The sequence below is a fragment of the Gasterosteus aculeatus genome, chromosome 16 (genome assembly GCF_964276395.1).
Source record: "Gasterosteus aculeatus chromosome 16, fGasAcu3.hap1.1, whole genome shotgun sequence".
NCBI classification, from domain to species: Eukaryota; Metazoa; Chordata; class Actinopteri; order Perciformes; family Gasterosteidae; genus Gasterosteus; species Gasterosteus aculeatus.
Window position 1 is genome coordinate 19,071,184 of NC_135704.1, and position 21,540 is coordinate 19,092,723.

General features: G+C 48.8%; 1 protein-coding gene across 7 annotated transcripts in view; it reads left to right on the forward strand.

Moving 5' to 3' along the window:
• arhgap20 (Rho GTPase activating protein 20) overlaps positions 1–21,540 on the forward strand; it is a 31,307-nt gene that overhangs the window by 5,508 nt on the left and 4,259 nt on the right. The window contains exons 1-14 of one of the 7 annotated variants that reach the window (XM_078090897.1): positions 6,767–8,170; positions 9,237–9,625; positions 9,938–10,023; positions 14,877–15,053; positions 16,102–16,251; positions 16,409–16,450; positions 16,683–16,767; positions 16,854–16,931; positions 17,022–17,088; positions 17,324–17,557; positions 18,583–18,797; positions 18,913–19,077; positions 19,209–19,318; positions 19,403–19,592. In XM_078090897.1, coding sequence (XP_077947023.1) covers positions 9,536–9,625; positions 9,938–10,023; positions 14,877–15,053; positions 16,102–16,251; positions 16,409–16,450; positions 16,683–16,767; positions 16,854–16,931; positions 17,022–17,088; positions 17,324–17,557; positions 18,583–18,797; positions 18,913–19,077; positions 19,209–19,318; positions 19,403–19,592 — 1,689 coding nt within the window. In that variant the 5' untranslated portion in view covers positions 6,767–8,170; positions 9,237–9,535. Of the gene's footprint in view, positions 1–6,766; positions 9,626–9,937; positions 10,024–14,876; positions 15,054–16,101; positions 16,252–16,408; positions 16,451–16,682; positions 16,768–16,853; positions 16,932–17,021; positions 17,089–17,323; positions 17,558–18,582; positions 18,798–18,912; positions 19,078–19,208; positions 19,319–19,402; positions 19,593–21,540 lie in introns of those variants that run through there. The other 6 variants (XM_078090899.1, XM_078090893.1, XM_078090896.1 and 3 more) reach the window with 6 other exon arrangements.

Below are 21,540 nucleotides of genomic sequence, written 5' to 3' on the forward strand. Positions count from 1 at the left end.
TTCATCCACACACTGTGGTCACGGCGAAGGAAAGGACACGTATGGATGCTGGGGAGGTTTATCTCGCTTCCAAGCAGATCATGGCCTCAACATGTTGGCTGGAAAAGATGGGGGGCTGTTTTGGGGGGCGAGGGGGGGAGGCTGAATAACCCCATAGTCCATCCGTCCATCAAGAGCTATTTTTAGTCCAAAGGGCTCGATACACGATGCCACAGTAGCTGGAGGTCTGCTATGGCAACATGGCCTGTAATGACTTACGAGAGTGCTTACATTAGTGTGTGTGTGTGTGTGTGTGTGTGTGTGTGTGTCCATTTTCCCCTTTATGGCGCGCTGCCAAGAAATGGCCTTGAACGTCCATCAGGCTTCAACGCACACAAGTTTCTCTCACAGACCAAACCAAACACTGCATGACTCACTTTTTACATTTCCTGTTCAATTTGATCCTCCAAGTCACAGCCAACGTTAATCAATTGTAGCGCAACTCATCTCAGTGTGTCGTCTCTCCAGCTCCTGAAGACAACAGGCAGGTATCAAAGAGGCATTTTACCGCATCATTTTACCACATCATTTTATCGCATCATTTTACCACATCATTTTATCGCATCATTTTACCAGATCATTTTACTCCATCATTTTACCGCATCATTTTACCGCATCATTTTACCGCATCATTTTACCACATCATTTTACTCCATCATTTTACTCCATCATTTTACCACATCATTTTACCACATCATTTTACCGCATCATTTTACCAGATCATTTTACTCCATCATTTTACCACATCATTTTACCATATCATTTTACCGCATAATTTTACCATATCATTTTACCGCATCATTTTACCATATCATTTTACCGCATAATTTTACCATATCATTTTACCACATCATTTTACCATATCATTTTACCGCATAATTTTACCATATCATTTTACCGCATCATTTTACCATATCATTTGACCACATCATTTTACCACATCATTTTACCACATCATTTTACTCCATCATTTTACAATATCATTTTACCACATCATTTTACCACATCATTTTACCGCATCATTTTACCACATCATTTTACCGCATCATTTTACCAGATCATTTTACTCCATCATTTTACCACATCATTTTACCATATCATTTTACTCCATCATTTTACCATATGATTTTACCACATCATTTTACCACATCATTTTACTCCATCATTTTACCACATCATTTTACCAGATCATTTTACCATATCATTTTACCACATCATTTTACTCCATCATTTTACCACATCATTTTACCATATCATTTTACCACATCATTTTACTCCATCATTTTACCACATCATTTTACCAGATCATTTTACTCCATCATTTTACCATATCATTTTACCGCATCATTTTACCACATCATTTTACCGCATCATTTTACCAGATCATTTTACCGCATCATTTTACCAGATCATTTTACTCCATCATTTTACCACATCATTTTACCAGATCATTTTACTCCATCATTTTACCACATCATTTTACCAGATCATTTTACCGCATCATTTTACCAGATCATTTTACTCCATCATTTTACTCCATCATTTTACCACATCATTTTACCATATCATTTTACCGCATCATTTTACCACATCATTTTACTCCATCATTTTACCACATCATTTTACCATATCATTTTACCACATCATTTTACCACATCATTTTACCGCATCATTTTACCAGATCATTTTACTCCATCATTTTACCACATCATTTTACCATATTATTTTACCAGATCATTTTACTCCATCATTTTACCACATCATTTTACCACATCATTTTACCACATCATTTTACTCCATCATTTTATCACATCATTTTACCAGATCATTTTACTCAATCATTTTACCACATCATTTTACAGCCTCATTTTACCACATCATTTTACTCCATCATTTTGATCGAATTCCCTAACTTACCTATACGTACCTGCCTATACACACCTACCACCTCGTTCACGTCTCTATTAAAGACCTGCCAATCAGCGTATTGTCCCGCCCTAAACCATCCCCGGCTTCATCTTCTATTAGAGACCTGTCAATCAGCATTAGGCCCCGCCCTGAAGCATCCCCTGCTTCATGGTCTATTAGAGACCTGTCAATCAGCGTTAGGCCCCGCCCTAAAGCATCCCCTGCTTTATGGTCTGTTTGACTCTAAATGGACCATAATTTACTGAATGACCATCATTCTGTATTGAAGAAGACTTGAAACTAGAGTCTGAGGCCATAAACAAAGACAAAAATACAAAAAGCTCAGTGAAGTGATCAGTCCCAACTCGTCACGTACCAACAGAAGATTCAAGTAGTGAGTTCAAATGAAAACACGCCCGGAGAAGAATCCCGCTGCGGGTCCCATTCAGGGCTTCAGGACACATAGTATGTCAAGTATTCACATGGGCCACATTGTCAGACACTTCTGCATTGGTCTCCGCCTGTATCGGACCACAGAGGAGGTGGTGTCTTCCCAGCAGCCTCTCTGCTTCACTCCACCTTCTGTCAGACGTGTTGCTGCTGCAGGTCTGATGAGGTCAGAGAGTTCAGCTCAGCGAGCGGCTATGAGGATAAATCCCATGGGGACGTTGTTGCTGGCTATGAGTGAGGGAGGGGAGGACTGGATGAATGTTGAGCGCCGATCAAAGTGAAACAATAATGATTGGAGTGCAGAGAGTATCAGCACAGCTGCCCCACAGAAAGAGTTTCACCGGCACGACAAAACGTGCACGGACGAGCTCCTGCAACAAGGTCAAACGCTCTGAGGCTCCAGCGTGGATCCACAGAGCCGTTTTCCCTGAGAAGAGGACATGGGGTCGACCTCCAGTCCTCTCCAAGACCCAAGACCCTTCTTTCATCTTTATGAAGCTGACTTTACCTTCTGGAGTCTCAGGACCTCAGACGGTTAAGATGGAAACTGCTGGCTGACATTTAGCCGATCAAAGCCCGGTGAGACATTTAGACAAGCAAAGGCTGAGGAGACATTTAGACAAGCAAAGCTTGAGGAGACATTTAGCCAAGCAAAGGCTGAGGAGACATTTAGACAAGCAAAGGCTGAGGACAGACCATTGTATCAACCAGCTGTGTTTGAAACAATACAGAATATAACACAGAACCTGCGTGAAGGCCGGACTGGACTCCGGAGTCCGGTTTTGGCAAAAGATAATTAGAAGACGAGTTCTGTCTCAAAGGTCAGGGTTAAGCTGATGGGGTCACGAGGGTCGGCCCTGCAGGAGAGAACACCAGCAGATCCGGTATCGGCTTCAGCAGAGGGAATGCGGACAGGCGGGGGGAGCCTTGTGCACAGGAGTTCTCCTGTAATATGTAATTCGGTTGTTGTGACGGAGGCACGGACGGCTAACGGCCAGTTCAGGTTAGTTTTTGAGTGGTTTAATGTTGCCCGGCCTGCTTTGGCCTGCAGGTGGGGTATGACATCACAGGAAGTGACAGGTGAGATATGCGTCTCGCTCTACTCACACATCCTGAGGACGTCCTCCCTTCATCAGCACGTGCTGGAGGCTCTTCTCCATCATCGCTCAGATTTCACAAACACTGAACCCCCCCAAAAACAACGCCCCAGTGAGGGCTCCTCTGCTGCCCCTGCTGCTCTCCCAGGGAAACCCTGTTGGATGAGCCTGCAGCCGACATGACCCGAACTGCTTCATGTTCTCACACACGCACACATGCACACGTATGTGCACAAGAACACACACGGTGCAAATTCCAAGAGCAGTGACTGATTTAAACAGTCATATTAATATTAAAATAAACAAGTTATTGTGACAATATCATGATTAAAATAGAACAACAACATAATAACATATAAACCTAAAACACAAAGTCTTAATTCTGTTAAATCTGGATTTGGTTTTTGCACAAAAAGTCAAACTAAAGTCAACCATCCAGCTAAGGAGCACACTGCTATGTGTGCGTCACAGTGACGCCCAGCCGGACAACAACAACAACAAGGTGGAGCACGCACACACACACACACACACACAGGCGCGATGCCGTGTGTCCATAGCACCCGTCAGTCCGCAGGGAGACTGAGTGCTAATCAGATTAGCGGGGTTAGAGGGTCTGGAAAGGTGGAGGAGGGGTCTTTGTGTGTGTGTGTGTGCATGTGTGTGCGAGAGAGAATAACAACAGAGCAGATGTATCCGTCCAGCGGGACTCAGACCGTCTGTCTCGCTGCGTCGAGACCTCGGAGACTCGGACCAGTTGAACCAGCTGGACCACTGGGTGACCTTCTGTTCCTTCCGTCTCCTCCCCGTCGGTGGTGGACAGTTCACATAATGTCTTTTGTGGGGGAAGACACCTCAAACAGGGTCAGTCGGAGACCTTTATTCACACTTTATTCACCACTTTATGGGGCAACGTGAACACATCAGTTATATTCTGTATTTCACAGCGTCTCCTTGTTTCCTTTGGACGGCTTCTGGAATAAAAGCCCCCCAAAAAAAAGCCAAACCGGCGGCGAGCCGCTGACCCACGATGCTCCACCCGAGTCGCTTCTGCTCACCGCAGAGAAGGCGGTGCAGACCGTCGTCCCGCCCCCTCACTCTGGTTAAATGCCCCCTGATGATCCTTGAATGCCACAGGAGACAGACGAGGCCGAGGGACCGAAGAACCTCAGAGGGCTCCTCACTCATGCAGCATCCAACTCTAAACGTTCAAAGTTGTATGCGTCTGTATTTATTTCAACCCAAACAACCATCTTTTCAATGTTCAACTAAACACAATTTTCTATTTACAGCGACATTTATTTTGAAAGGACAAAAAATCTGTACATTTATTAAGATGTGAGGATACGTAGAGATATTCTCGTCTCAGCAGAAGGTGGCTGATGGCGGTGTCGCCCCTGGTAGGTCCAGGCTCCGTGTTAGGACCTACACCCTTTAAGGGATCACTACACCCACTCACCCTTTCCACACAGAAACCTCTGGAAAAAAGGAAAAAGGAAACAGGAGGTCTTTATTTTTGGCAGATGACGTGGAAGTCTGGCTTCTTAAAGGGGGGTGGAGGAGGAGGAGGTGGAGTTGCCTCTTGGTCCTCCGGGTCGATGCTCTCCCGGGCTTCATGTTTTTGACCACCATGTCTCTCCGGGCGTGACAGAGACATTCCCTTCCAGAGACAGATGCTGTTGACGTGGACACGTAGTTATTCTCTGTGACTCCATCTGAACGGGTGGGAGGAGCTTATGGCTCAAATCTGGCCTCCTCGTTCCCTGCCCTCCGCCCGTGGACGGACGTGGTGATTTGTCTTTTGCCATGGATACCGAGAGAGAGAGAAAAAAGAAAAAGCACTTTGTTTTGTCGTCTGTCGGTTGTAGGAAAGCAGCCGTGGTCGACCAGCGGCGTTTCCAACCGCGGGAAGGACACGCCCTCCGTTTAGTCCCTCCAGACGAAGGGACTCCGCTCTGCGGAGAGCCGCAAAGGCAGAGCACACATTTAACCCCTGAAGGTCGACTCCAAGCGCGACTTTGACCTTTTGGAGGGTTTCAGTGGGCGTCCCTCTGTGTCCCCTCGCGGCAGCTGGACACTTTTTAAAGGCGTGAAGCGAAGAGGAAAACACAAACTTTGAGTGACACAGGAGATACAAGTAAGAAGGAAATGTCGAATGCCACGTGGTGATCGAACAGGACTATTCGGTTCTTTTGTAACGTAACAAAAGCAACGGGGTGCGAACAGCGACCTCCGGGGTCCACAGATGCTTTGACCCCCGCTGGACTTTTAACCAGCGGCTCGATATAATCCAAACTGTGACACCAATGGACTACTTTTAAAAGCTAACACTCAGGCAGTAAAGTACACTGTGTGTATATATATATATACAAAGATAAATACATATATACTTATACGTTAGGGCCCATGTGGGTCATGCGTCATGCCTTTGGAGAAGAAAACATCATGTGGACATTCCTCCTCATCAGCCATGTTATTCTTGGCGCTGGGAGCACATTCTCACACCTGGACCGGCTGCTCACCGCCGGGCTGTCGCACTGCAACACTCGGCTTCTTCAGGGCCCTTCAAATTAAAACACACGCACTTAAACCAGAGCAGGCTTCCAGGTGCACCAGCTGCATCCAGATGCATTGGGACAGGATGCGACCAGGAGTCAGCTCCGCCTTCAAAATAAAAGAGACCAACAAACGAGAAGAGTGTGGAAATGAACTAAAAGTAATAAATCAAATTAGGGACAAAGGTCAATAATAATAATAATTTTATTTATATGGCACCTTTCAAAACAAACTGCTTAATAATGCGCACATAAGTTATACAAAATACAAGCAGTTTATAATAAATACAAAATCCATCAAATAGATTAATAGGCCAGCTAGTAAAAGTAAATCTTTAGAAGAGATTTATAGGAGGACACTGAATTTTCCTCTCAATTTTCAGGGAAGGGAGTTGCACAGCTTAGGGGCCCTGACCGCAAAGGCCCCCTCACCTTTAGTGACCAATCGAGAGCTTGGGACTGTTAACAAGGCCCTGCCTGAAGATCTCAGGCAGCACTCAGGCTCACTGATGTAGGCAAGAGCGAGATTGTCCAGAGCCTTAAAACACGCAGTAAAATCTTAAAATCCTAAATTCTAAAGCTCACAGGTAGCCAGTGCAGAGCAGCAAGGACTGGTGAGATGTGGTTGCTTCTCCTTGTAAGGGTTAAAACCTGGCTGTGGCATTCTGTATGATTTGTAGTCTCTGAATGTTTCGCCTGCTCATGACAGAATAAAGTGCGTTGCAATCATCCAGCCTGGAGAAGATAAGCGCGTTGATGACTCTTTCCAGGTCTGCAGGTGAGAGGAAACCTGATTTTCCTTTATTGTCTCAGTTGGGCGAAGCAGATGGTTGCGTGCTTCATGCCAAACATTTGTTGATAGCGCGCACGGCCCTGAACACAGATCAGCAACACAGCTCGTGTTTGGGAAGGCAGGTGTAATAATAACAACCTCGCATTTGGAGTCGTTTAACTCCAGAAAATTCTTGGGCATCCTAACGTTGGCAAGCCAGGACATGATGCAGGAAGTGGAAGAGGTACCAGGCTTAATAGGGATGTAAAGTTGTGCATTATGTTGTCGAACGATGTGGCCTAGGGAATGCATGTATATGGTGAATAGAAGGGGACCCAATATAGACCCCTGAGGGACACCACAGAACAAAGACTCAAATGAGGAGGAGGCCTCTCCAAACCTTACAGAAAATGACCTGTGTGACAGGTATGAAATTAACCAGTCCAATGATACACCACTGACCCCAACATCATTCGGAACGGAAGCCTGATAAAATTTTTCAAAAATGTCATAAATGCAATCAATTGATTGGAGACAATGTTTTCTAAAACCGTTGAAATAAATGGCAGCTTGGTCTAAAATGACATCAAACCGAGGAATGTAAAGTGGGTTTCTTTAAGACGAGGCAAACGGTGTGTTAAGTCAGTCACACAAATATAAAACAAAAAAATAGCTTAATCTTACATTTATTCCCACAAGAAACAACCACTACAATTGTCCATTACATCATCGTCCATTATATCTCTATTGAAAATGGTTTAAATTGAATCCTCTTTAGCCACTCATAAACTAATTATGTTTAAGCCTTCCTGCATCTGCCTGTTGGTAGTTGGTCTTTCAGATCTGAGTTCTAGAAAAGCAACAATTAAATAATAAATAGTGCAAATACAAATAGATAATTATATATTTTATTTTGCAAAGCACATAAGTTACATGTAAACATTAACAGTGCAGCATTCACACTGAAAATTCACTCATTGTTCAACTCATCAGCTCAAGGTTTCCTTTTATCTCGTCTTTATAAACCACTTAAACAGCCCCCACGTAATGAATGTGGTTTTATTTTGAAAAGTATGAGCGGAAGTGCGTGTGCTTCCTCCCCCGCTAAATTCCAAAGGCGGCGTGAATCGAGGTGGAGCAGAGCAGTTCAGACACACACACACACACACACACACACACGGGTCTCACCTCTTCTCCATCATGGCTCCTCCGCCGGATACCACGTTGGATGTAAACGCGCTCGTGTGACGGGAATAAACGGGTCCACGCGCCGTTAAATGGAAACCATGTCGCCGCAGCAGGGGGCCATGGGACAGAGCCGGCCCGACTCCCTGACGGGGGACAGCAAGAAGGTACGAGCGCCGCTCCTTGACGCGGCGCGCAAAGGGTGTGCGTATTTACGCACGGACCGGACCCGGCGCCCTCCTCTAGGATCGGATCGATACGTCCAGCTGAGTTTAGAGTTTAATGACCAAACAGAGACGAGTCTCCATCAAATCAGCTTTTATTTCCTCTCATTTATCCTCAAAGTATTTATCAAGAAATTCCGTAAACTGCATTTTTTTCGTCGGGCTTCGGACCGAATAATAATAACTTCATCATCAGACCAACGAGACGCGCCGCCATGACCCTCTTATGGGCTACAATCTGTATTTTAAGATTTCCTTCAGCTTTGCTTCCCTAATCATTCACATGATCTATCTGCTGTTTTAACACAGACCGTTTTATAATTTGAATCTTGCCCAGTTTTTGGCACAATGGCTCCGTCTGTCAGGGCTTCTCTTTGTGGCCCCAAACGACCCGAGACGGAAGCCGAGGGCCGCTCACACAGCCGGGGCCCTTCGCCGATCACGCTGATTATTGATTAATCAGACTGACAGGAGCCACTCATCACCCCGGGGAGACAAAGAGGAAGGTCCTCCGGGTAGCGCCCCGGTTTCAGTCCCAATGAACAGCGCCCCCAACCGGCGCGTGTTTGACAGGTGTAACTGCACCTTCCAAAGGGCAGCGTGAGACATGACGTCACAGAGGTCAGAGAGGTCCCGCGGGGGGACGGGTGCTGGATCAAACGTTTTATGCAGGACTGAAACAGAAGGATTTACACATTTTTGTTCACATATTTAGCCTTGATTTCCATATTTGTGCAGATGCTTTATTATTTTCTTTACTGCTTGCAAATTTGGCGGGTAATTTTTTAAAATAATTTATACAATGTATGATATTAATGTACTTTTTAATAGACCTTTACACATGAGCGGTACATGTAACATGCACTGTATTTTCTGTGTTTTGATTTAAGAGGTTTTAAGGCAAAATGCTCAAAAAGAAGCTGGTAAAAGTTTGAAATGAACATAAGAAGCAACGGAGCGAGTGAAACCTTTTTTATTTTTTATTTTTTTTGTTGCCTTTTTGCTGTAGCTCCGCGCCTGTAGCACTCCGCCTGCTACTTGGACTGTTCAGATGGTGAGATGTGAGAAACCCAAGCCTCTTTTCGAACAGCAGGAGTTTGTGTCAGAGCGTTTCCCTCGACGTGCACGGACGGCTTAATCTGCACAGACGGTATCAGAGGTGTCATCCCGCTGCTGTCAATCACCTCACACCTGCAGGAGGACCCAGCACGTTGAAGCACCTTGTTCTCCGTAATCTATGGAGCCGTTAAAGAGCCCAGAGGGGGGGGGGGGGGGGGGGGGCGCTCGCCTCCGTGTCTATGGAAGTAGATGCGTCTTGTCGTTGAGCTGTGTGACTTCCATGAGTCAAATTCCTCCTTCTGCTCGCCTAGAGGACAGGAATGTGCTCAGCGACTCTCAGTGAGTGTTTGGGGCTCACGTGCTTTCCATAGTTGGGCTTCAATTGGAAAAGCTTCTTCCACTGAGGGAGCACGCCGGTGTTTTTATCTGTCGGCCATCTCCGTGCATTCAGCTCACTTCCTCTTTTCACAACCGTCACTTCTCCTTTTCTTTCACCCAACACACACACACACACACACACACACACACACACACAGTGTTAGTGGAGTTTACTTGATGTTCCTGCATTCTGCTGACGATGTGCTCTTCTTACCAATGAATTACATCACATCACCTGTACTGACCCCCCCCCCTCCCCCTCCCTGTGTGTAGAAGATGAAGACTTTGGCCCAGAGGCGACAGTCCGCTCCCTCGCTGGTCATCAGCAAGGCCCTCACCCGATCGAGAAGCACGTCCAGGTACGAGCGCGCACGCACACGCACACGCACGTTCACACAATGACATCATGTTGGCCTGCAGTTCCTCAGAGGAGATCTGGATGTTCTCCAGAAGTCAACGTGACCCTCGTACCTCAAACATGAGATAAGCAGTGAGGGGACACAGGTGGACGTTGGCTGCTGGTTTCTAACTATTGAGCCTATTGTGTGTGTGTGTGTGTGTGTGTGTGTGTGTGTGTGTGTGTGTGGGTGTGTGTGTGTGCTGGAGAAAGTAAGATAGATAACTCAGGTATTCAGTTAGTAGTCAGAGATGAAGAGTGAGACAGACGAGCTACTGAGTAGAAGTCAAAAGAAGCAGGGAAAGGTCAAAGGTCACGTGGTTAGTGGTTATTGTGAAGGTCCCTCAGCAGTTTATTTACCTACATTTCTTGCTCTGATTTCCTTCTCCTTGCTGTGGTAACTGTACTACTAAACCCCTGTGTACTACTACTAACTAGACTAAGAGCAACGTGTACTATTAGAAGCCCTCTGCGTGCTCTTTGATGGCTGCGTCAGCTGTGCCAACGTGCTTTCTCATCACCTTCCTGCTGTTGGTCCAAGAGAGCGTGGCCTTTCCATGTTTTACCACCGTTTGTTTACTGAACAACATGGATGATTTATAACTGCAGTAAAACCAGGAACACTAAATATTCATATAAGTGATATTCATATGAATCCTGACGGAAATGTTTTCCAAACCGTGATAGTTTGATGTTTTATTTTGGATGCTCCTCTTCTCTTTTTCCTCCTTTTTGTTATTAGTTCACTTTATTCTTAAAGCTCGATCACTGATTTTATTTGATCGTTTCACAAACACAACTTCTTTAAGCTCTAATGTGACGACCTTCTTGCTCTAGTTGTGTAGAATAATAAAAAAGTAACATTTAATTTCCTTCTGTCCCGACACACAAACACACACAGATGGTCAGTCATCTCCACGTCGCCACCTTTGATTACGCCTGCTGCCATGTTGTTTACTTGCACCCAGTAAACAGGAAGTGACCATATTAGGACTGAGGCAAGATGAAGACAGACTTTACAGGAGCGTGTGTGTGTGTGTGTGTGTGTGTGCGTGCGTGTGTGTGTGTGTGTGATCTGCACGGCGGCGTTTGATGGAATGTGGCGTGAATCTAAAGTATCACCTCAAAGCTACAATCAGCATTTAGAGGCTTTATCTTCTGGAACTATGGGTCAACATTAAAAGCAGTGTTTTCATAGCGAGAGACACGTAGTCTTCATGGTTATAACACACAGTAGAGTCATCAACACTTTTTACATCTGTCTGTCTGCAGGTTTTCATTGTCTTTTAAACCCTGTGTATTGAGATTATTGTACTTGCCTTTCCGGAAAGCCGACCAATTTTAAAATAAGAGTAAGGATACATTTTTTACATAAATGTACATGAAATAAATAAAAATGAGGTACGGATAAGGCAGAAATGAGGTGACGAGGAAAAGTGCAAAACTGAGCAGGTTAAAGTGAAATGAAATGTGTGCAATATAAATATGAACAGTAACAGTAAGTTAAAGCTGCTCAGTTTGATCTGATTCAAAAGCTTCGCTTTAGTGTCTTTTTCTCATACGAGGTGGAGGATGGGGGAGGTGTTTGAGAGGTGGAGGTGAGGTGTTTGAGAGGTGGAGTAGTGGAGCAGTGGTAGATGAGAGGTGGAGGAGAGGTGTTTGAGAGGTGGAGGTGAGGTGTTTGAGAGGTGGAGTAGTGGAGCAGTGGTAGATGAGAGGTGGAGGAGAGGTGTTTGAGAGGTGGAGTAGTGGAGCAGTGGTAGATGAGAGGTGGAGGAGAGGTGTTTGATAGGTGGAGCAGTGGAGCAATGGTGGAGGAGAGGTGTTTGATAGGTGGAGCAGTGGAGCAGTGGTGGATGAGAGGTGGAGTAGTGGAGCAGTGGTGGATGAGAGGTGGAGCAGTGGTGGATGAGAGGTGGAGGAGAGGTGTTTGATAGGTGGAGCAGTGGTAGATGAGAGGTGGAGGAGAGGTGTTTGATAGGTGGAGCAGTGGAGCAGTGGTAGATGAGAGGTGGAGGAGAGGTGTTTGAGAGGTGGAGCAGTGGTGGATGAGAGGTGGAGGAGTGGTGGATGAGAGGTGGAGGAGAGGTGTTTGAGAGGTGGAGTAGTGGAGCAGTGGTGGATGAGAGGTGGAGGAGAGGTGTTTGAGAGGTGGAGTAGTGGAGCAGTGGTAGATGAGAGGTGGAGGAGAGGTGTTTGATAGGTGGAGCAGTGGAGCAATGGTGGAGGAGAGGTGTTTGATAGGTGGAGCAGTGGAGCAGTGGTGGATGAGAGGTGGAGTAGTGGAGCAGTGGTGGATGAGAGGTGGAGCAGTGGTGGATGAGAGGTGGAGGAGAGGTGTTTGATAGGTGGAGCAGTGGTAGATGAGAGGTGGAGGAGAGGTGTTTGATAGGTGGAGCAGTGGAGCAGTGGTAGATGAGAGGTGGAGGAGAGGTGTTTGAGAGGTGGAGCAGTGGTGGATGAGAGGTGGAGGAGTGGTGGATGAGAGGTGGAGGAGAGGTGTTTGAGAGGTGGAGTAGTGGAGCAGTGGTGGATGAGAGGTGGAGGAGAGGTGTTTGAGAGGTGGAGTAGTGGAGCAGTGGTAGATGAGAGGTGGAGGAGAGGTGTTTGATAGGTGGAGCAGTGGAGCAATGGTGGAGGAGAGGTGTTTGATAGGTGGAGAAGTGGAGCAGTGGTGGATGAGAGGTGGAGTAGTGGAGCAGTGGTGGATGAGAGGTGGAGCAGTGGTGGATGAGAGGTGGAGGAGAGGTGTTTGATAGGTGGAGCAGTGGTAGATGAGAGGTGGAGGAGAGGTGTTTGATAGGTGGAGCAGTGGTAGATGAGAGGTGGAGGAGAGGTGTTTGAGAGGTGGAGCAGTGGTGGATGAGAGGTGGAGGAGTGGTGGATGAGAGGTGGAGGAGAGGTGTTTGAGAGGTGGAGTAGTGGAGCAGTGGTGGATGAGAGGTGGAGGAGAGGTGTTTGAGAGGTGGAGTAGTGGAGCAGTGGTGGATGAGAGGTGGAGGAGAGGTGTTTGATAGGTGGAGCAGTGGAGCAGTGGTAGATGAGAGGTGGAGGAGAGGTGTTTGATAGGTGGAGCAGTGGAGCAATGGTGGATGAGAGGTGGAGGAGAGGTGGAGCAGTGGTGGATGAGAGGTGGAGGAGAGGTGTTTGAGAGGTGGAGCAGTGGTGGATGAGAGGTGGAGCAGTGGTGGATGAGAGGTGGAGGAGAGGTGTTTGAGAGGTGGAGTAGTGGAGCAGTGGTGGATGAGAGGTGTTTGAGAGGTGGAGTAGTGGAGCAGTGGTGGATGAGAGGTGGAGGAGAGGTGTTTGAGAGGTGGAGTAGTGGAGCAGTGGTAGATGAGAGGTGGAGGAGAGGTGTTTGATAGGTGGAGCAGTGGAGCAATGGTGGATGAGAGGTGGAGGAGAGGTGTTTGATAGGTGGAGCAGTGGAGCAGTGGTGGATGAGAGGTGGAGTAGTGGAGCAGTGGTGGATGAGAGGTGGAGCAGTGGAGCAGTGGTAGATGAGAGGTGGAGGAGAGGTGTTTGATAGGTGGAGCAGTGGTAGATGAGAGGTGGAGGAGAGGTGTTTGATAGGTGGAGCAGTGGAGCAATGGTGGATGAGAGGTGGAGGAGAGGTGTTTGATAGGTGGAGCAGTGGAGCAGTGGTGGATGAGAGGTGGAGTAGTGGAGCAGTGGTGGATGAGAGGTGGAGGAGAGGTGTTTGATAGGTGGAGCAGTGGAGCAGTGGTAGATGAGAGGTGGAGGAGAGGTGTTTGATAGGTGGAGCAGTGGTAGATGAGAGGTGGAGGAGAGGTGTTTGAGAGGTGGAGCAGTGGTGGATGAGAGGTGGAGGAGAGGTGTTTGATAGGTGGAGGAACCCAACCGAGCTTTGAGCAGTGGAGGAGAAATATGGAAGCTTTTTACAGACGTCATTTGAGCTCCACAGAAGTGAATAAATAAATCCAGTGCACGAGTTGTGTAAATGTTTTCAGTGTGGGGGGTGGGGGGGGAGAGGGGTGAATGGGAGGGAGGGGGGGGGGGTGAATGGGGGGGGGGAGCATTTCACAGTTTTACCACATGGAAAGTATTCTCCATCCTCCAGGAACACTAGCTGACTGTTTTGAAACTGTTGGTTCTGCGATGGACATCCTTCATACAGTAAGACCCCAGAGGGACGTGTCCCCCATGTAAAGCTTTACAGTGACTCCAGACGTCCCATCAGCCTTATTGGCTCCATTCCCGTCCTCCTCATTGAGTCCTCTCAGCTGGACGACACACAAACACTTAATTAATCACGTAACCACCACTTACGCAACACAAGGACCTGGACCAGCAGCGGGTAGCGTGTGCGTGTGTGTGTGCGTGTGTGTGTGTGTGCGTGTGCGTGGGGGGGTTGAGGGCTTTTATCTGCAGGGTAAACAGGAAAAACAGCCCTTTAGACTGTTTCCTCTTCCTCCCAAACTTCTCTGAGTTTAGATGGAGATTCTACTGAAACCGGGCGGAGCGACCTCCGTCTTCTATCGCTGCAGTTTTATTTTAAGGGATTATTTCCCCGTTCTGATGCAGTAATGAAGGTTAATGACGCCTCGTTAGATTCATCCTCTTAGATTTGGCCCCCGGCCTCTTATTTAGCGTCTTTCCTGTCCGGCCTACGTGGAGGCCTCATAGTAACTTTCTATCTTCTGGATTAGGCCACAACCAGCTCAACTGCTCTTCTTACCCTTCACAATAAAAGCCTGACGCTCATCTTCTCGTGCGCTGCTCTCCGGCTGACTTTCAGTCTGTTCTTTTTATTGTGGGCTGATTGTGTCTCTATTTTGTCTGTGCCCCCCCCAGGGAAAGCTGCCTCTCTCCAGTCCAGCCGGAGTCCTGTCCCCTGGTGCAGGCCTTCCTGGCCGAGTGTCCACGCCGCCTCTTCCTGGGTCACGCGCAGACGCAGCTGAAGACGGGCCTGCAGACGCAGGACAGACACCTCTTCCTCTTCAGCGACGCGCTGCTGGTCGCCAAGGCAAAGTGAGTGTGTGCGTCCGTGTGTGCGTCTGCGAAACGGGAACAACAGAAGTCAGCGGCCTGTTGTTTGGCAGCTATCTGCCCTGAAGTCTCCTCTGATCTTCGCCCCCCCCCTCCTCGCTCCACGGCATATAATTATTTCCTGGCCCAATTACATCCATATGAAGCCCGGCTCAGATCAAAGCCGGTCCGGCCTCCCTCAGGGCCTTCGGTACGCGGCTCCCCGCCCACTAACGGCCACGCACGCACGCACACACACACACACACACACACACACACACACACACACACACGCACACACACTGAATCACACGTGCCTTTTCAAAAATAGAACCTTAAAGAGCACATTTGTGTTGTGTGAGTAAGGAAAGCCGAGGCGCTGCTCTTGTGCCGTGCACGCAGCAGGACCCCGGTGGTCCGTCCTACAGGAGCGCAGGGCCAGTGGGGGGTACGGGGGGGGGGGGCGCGGCCCAGAGAGCGAGGCTATTATCGGCCATCTCATTGTGGTTGAACACTGGCCGAGTCTGAGGAATTTGTGTTGGCGTGTGTGTGAGTGTGTGTGTGTGTGTGTGTGTGTGTGTATTAATGGATGTGAATGTGCATCTGTGTGCGAGCGCCACATGTGTTTGACTTTTTCTTCCACATAATCACAGACGAATACACTCCGACTCGGCGCCGTAAAACTAAAATAGCTGAATCTTTACAACGGAGGGTAGCGGTTGGCAGGGAAAGGAGCTGCAGAGGAGCTCCGCTAGTGTAAATATATGCAGCCATCGGATATAATGTCACTTATCAGCTCATTCAGCTCTCTCAGCGCTTTTACTCCAGTGAGAACAGTGCACGTGTAATGAGGAGAGCTAGCATTAGCTGTTAGCAGCTGGAATAAGACAAAGATGTTCGCGGGAAGTTGTGAATCAGGACTCTTTGTTTAAAGATTAGTCACCCAGTACATAAAATGCCGACTCACGTCATTTACAGAGCAAAACGACTGTTCTGCACGTTGTTTTTTTGTGACTGATAACTGAATGCGGACTCGCCGTGTCTCCTGCAGGTCTCCCACCCACTTCAAGGTGAAGGCGCAGGTCCGGGTGTGCGAGATGTGGACGGCCGGCTGCTTGGACGAGGTGTGCGAGGGCACCACCAGCCCGGAGAGGAGCTTCGTCATTGGCTGGCCCACCTGCAACTGTGTGGCCACTTTCAGGTACGACCCCCCCCGACCCCCCCCTCATAGGACTGCGTGGAGCCCGGTTTACAGAAACCGCTCGTCTTTTGGATCCGGAAGGAAAAGTCGACAGCGAGCACAGAGCGTTGATGTCACTCGTTTTCACCGCGTACGTCTCTTTTTACCCCCCCCACAGCTCGGAGGAGCACAAGGAGAAGTGGTTGGCTCTCATCAAAAGGTACATGTGGAGTTTGTGGTTTGTTTTTTATGCTTTTGCTTTTGTTTCGTCATGTAAATCTGATTTGGATGGAAAATAGGAGCTCAATACTATTTCTAATGAATGCATCCTTTGCAACTAATAGAAACAAATGTATTGTATTTACAGCGAAGTCATATTTTCCCTGCGCTGTATCAGAAAAAGCTTTTATTCATGTTTCTCTTTTCTTTCTGACTGTTTTTCCTGCTTACAGTCGGATAATCGCGGGCAAAGGGAAGGACGAGCCCAAAACCATCCCTCTGAAGATATTCGCTAAGGACATTGGGAATTGTGCATATGTAAGATTCCCAGTAAATGACATCGTCCGTGTGTATGACGCCATCAGCTGGTTGGCTCCATGAAGCTTCTGTAACTCCTCCTCCAGGCCAAGACGCTCGCGGTCAGCAACGGCGACAGCACGGCCGACGTCATCCGCGTGGCGCTGCTGCAGTTTGGCATATCGGTGAGTAGAGGAGCCGGGGTGGGGGGTTCTGAGGGGGGGGTGGAACCCACGTTTGATTCAGATGCTCAAGCCTCTGTCTCCTCGGTCCAGGGCTGCGTGAAGGACCACCGGCTGTGGGTGAGCTCCAGTAAGGACGAGCCCCCCTACCCTCTCATCGGTGAGCACGGACTCCTCCTTCATCTGGTCATTCGCCTGCCTCCTTAAGGGGGAACGCCCCCCCCCCCCCGGACCGCTAGCCGTTAGCCGTTAGCTCTGTGTCACTTTTGTTTCTGAATTCCAAACCGTCTGGCCGATCGGCTCTCAGTAACCCAGCGTTCCTTTTGGCTCCGCGTCGCATACCGAAGCCTTGACCCCTGACCTCTAACCTCTGGACCCCCCCTCCCCCTATTCAGGCCATGAGTTTCCCTTCAGCATTAAGATGAGCCACATTCGGGACGGCGGGAGCTCTGGCGGCGGAGGACCAGGAGGAGGAGGAGGAGGAGGAGGGGGGGGTCCGTGGAGGGACCCCGCCTCCCCCACGGACTGCCCGGAGGTCCTGCTGCTGGACCAGTGCCTCCCTCCAGACACCCAGTGCCAGTTCATCCTCAAGCCCAGCAAAGTGGCCCCGGGACAGGCGCCGCTTCTAGGTGAGAGTGTGGCTCCGTTCGGGGGGACGGGGGGGACGGGGGGGACGGGGTCCCAATCCCTTCTTTTAATGAGTTCACATGAGGGGCCCAGAGGTAATTAAAGGGACAGCTGAACGTTGATGAGAAGTCAGAACTTTGAACCGTTGAAGGTCCAAAGCCGCAGGAAAGAAAAACCTCAGTGAAGAACATTCCGTCTTTCCACCAACGAAGTGAATGTGACTCCGTGTGGAACCACGAGAGGAAATGTGAGGATGCAGAAGTGTGAACAGAGGGCAGAACGCACTTCCCCGTCGCGAGGGAACGACACAAACAGCAGGCTGACGGCGAGGAGGACGAGTGTGGAAAGCGATGACTCGGCTATCGAGGGAGACTGAAGGAAAGAGAAACAAGAGACTGTGGGAGACTGTAGAGAGAGAGAAGGGGGGAGGGGTGTGTGTGTGTGTGTGTGTGTGTGTGTGTGTGTGTGTGTGTGAGTGTCCATTCATTTATTTCCACACCTTTTCTCCGATCGATCAATCGGCTTCTCTGATCACCGGACGCCAATCAGCAATTTGAACCTTCATCACAACAACGCTTGCAAAGCAAAGATGGCGTTGGTCCTCTGGAGGTCACGACCACGCTGTTACGTGGAAGGTGGCTTTAATTCGTGAACCGGGTTGTCCTCCTGTCGATCGCCTCCCTCCCCCTGGTTTATGGACATTAGAGATGATAGCAGGACGATGGAGACCTTAAAGACCTTCTGCTTTGTTCCACAGTCTATGTCTCTATGTCTATGTCTATACCACAGTTCTATGTGAGGTATGTCGCATAGCTTGTCCCCCCCCGCTGAAAGAATCTTTCACACCCTCGAGAGTCTTTACGAGATCAACAGCGTTCTTTATCACACTGAAACACCACCTGTCTGAGGATAAAAGCCTCTTCTTCTCCTGACAGTCTCTTTGCTTCTTCTTTTAGTGTAAACAAGAGACTTTCAAGTCTTTCTGATAAAAATAAATCTTACGAAACCGTTGCCCCCCCCCCCACAGAGCCTGGCCAGCAGAAGTCCTTCAGGAGGAAGCGATCCCTGATCAACTGGCCCTTCTGGAAAGGCTCCAGCTGGCAGCTGGACGGCCCCCCGCTGTCCCCCAGCTCGCTGTCCCCCACCTTGCTGTCCCCCATCTTGCTGTCCCCCACCCAGGGACGGCTGTTCGGACGGCCCCTGAGCTCCCTCTGCTCCCCGGACCTGCCCAAGCCCGTCATGGTGAGGGGGGGGGGGTGGGGGTAAAAAAAAAAGGAGCCTCCAAAAGGTCCAGTTTCACCTGCTGCTTCCGATCAGAGATCACCTAATCACTGCCCCCCCCCCCCCCCCCCCGCAGGACATGCTGGTGTTCCTGTACCTGGAGGGGCCCTACACCCGGGGCGTCTTCAGGCGCTCAGCCGGGGCCAAAGCCTGCCGGGAACTCCGGGACCGCCTGGACCACAGAGACGAGGACCCGGAGATCGCACACCAGTCGGTGTTCGTCATCGCCGCCGTGCTGAAGGTACACACGCACATTATGTATATATGTATATATATATATGTGTATGTGTATATATATATGTATATGTATATAAAACATTTTCCAGCTACTTCCTGGAGTTTTAGACTCAAATGTCTCTTTTGCGCCTCCAGGACTTCCTGCGTAACATCCCGGGCGGCCTGCTGAGCGCCGACCTGTACGAGCAGTGGATGGAGGCCATGGGGGGGGGGGAGGAGGACGAGAGGACGCAAGCCGTCCAGAGGTAGGATCGCCTCACTCCATTGTGGGGGGGGGGGGGGGGGGTCACTCACACTCAATGCCTCAACTCTGTACCCCCCCCCCTCAGGTTGCTCCGCCTCTTGCCCCCCGACAACCTGCTCCTGCTGCGTCATGTGATCGCCGTGCTGCACCGTATCCAGGGCAACGCCCAGGACAACCAGATGAACGCCTTCAACCTGTCCGTCTGCATTGCTCCCAGCATGCTTTGGGCTCCGGCGCCGGGCACCCCCGAGATGGAAGGCGAGGACACCAAGAAGGTGAGGGGGGGGGGCACGGGCACGATAACTGGTTCTTTAAGCCAAAGCTGCATTCTGTGCAGTGACCAGCAGGGGGCGACTCCTCTGCTCCCATAGACGTCTATGAGGAAATGACTCTACTTCTCTGTAGTGACCAGCAGGGGGCGACTCCTCTGCTCCCATAGACGTCTATGAGGAAATGACTCTACTTCTCTGTAGTGACCAGCAGGGGGCGACTCCTCTGCTCCCATAGACGTCTATGAGGAAATGACTCTACTTCTCTGTAGTGACCAGCAGGGGGCGACTCCTCTGCTCCCATAGACGTCTATGAGGAAATTACTCTACTTCTCTGCAGTGACCAGCAGGGGGCGACTCCTCTGCTCCCATAGACGTCTATGAGGAAATGACTCTACTTCTCTGTAGTGACCAGCAGGGGGCGACTCCTCTGCTCCCATAGACGTCTATGAGGAAATGACTCTACTTCTCTGTAGTGACCAGCAGGGGGCGACTCCTCTGCTCCCATAGACGTCTATGAGGAAATGACTCTACTTCTCTGTAGTGACCAGCAGGGGGCGACTCCTCTGCTCCCATAGACGTCTATGAGGAAATGACTCTACTTCTCTGTAGTGACCAGCAGGGGGCGACTCCTCTGCTCCCATAGACGTCTATGAGGAAATGACTCTACTTCTCTGTATTGACCAGCAGGGGACGACTCCTCTGCTCCCATAGACGTCTATGAGGAAATGACTCTACTTCTCTGTAGTGACCAGCAGGGGGCGACTCCTCTGCTCCCATAGACGTCTATGAGGAAATGACTCTACTTCTCTGTAGTGACCAGCAGGGGGCGACTCCTCTGCTCCCATAGACGTCTATGAGGAAATGACTCTACTTCTCTGTAGTGACCAGCAGGGGGCGACTCCTCTGCTCCCATAGACGTCTATGAGGAAATGACTCTACTTCTCTGTAGTGACCAGCAGGGGGCGACTCCTCTGCTCCCATAGACGTCTATGAGGAAATGACTCTACTTCTCTCTTGATTTATTCCCTCAGTAAACATTGTAAACATGAGTTTATGGTCTCAGTCTCTAGTTTCAGGTCTTCAACATGAGCATGATGTTGTACTATGTCTTTTTGTGTACTATCCATGTACTTTCTATGTAATGGACCACCAGCCTCATATGTTTGTGCTCATGCATGACTTTATGTTTCATTCTTTCATTTACTGCTGACTCATTCAGAGAGCAACAACCGCGTCAGTAGCAGAAGGACTTTCTGAAAACAGGATTTAAGCAGTCTGTTGCAAGACACTTTCAGTGTGTGTGCGTGTGTGTCTGTGTGTCTGTGTGTGCGTGTGTGTGTGTGCGTGTGTGTCTGTGTGTGTGTGTGTGTTAGAGGCCTGCTCAGACAGTGTGTAAACTCTGTGGAATTAGACATTTCTGTGGAATGACAAACATCCTCCTCATGACTGTGTACGTGTCTCTGCAGTGTGTGAAACGTTTCATCAGACTGACAGATAGATGTAAAGATATACACAGATTATATATAGATTATACACAGATTATATATAGATTATACACAATAGATTATATAGATAGATTACACACATTAAACCAGTCTCAGCTTGATTTACTTGTACAGTTAAAATGTTTGTCATCTACTTACATATTAATCCTAATCTAAAATCAGCGGCTCCTCGTCCACTACGTCTCATCTGACTTCATCAACATATGGATTTAATACTTGAATCTCCTCACAGAATCCCATCAAACTTCAGAGACCAGCTGGATTAAAAGAAACACACTCCGCTAAAACCTGAAAGGCGTCAGTGAATTTGGCTTCTCCATCATAACTGAAATTACTCCCCCCCCCCCCCCCCCCCTCCCCCTTTACCCCCTTTACCCCCCTTTACCCCCATTTACCCCCCATGTATTCACTCAGACACAGAAAGCTTTTTGATTTGCTGCCTGTTT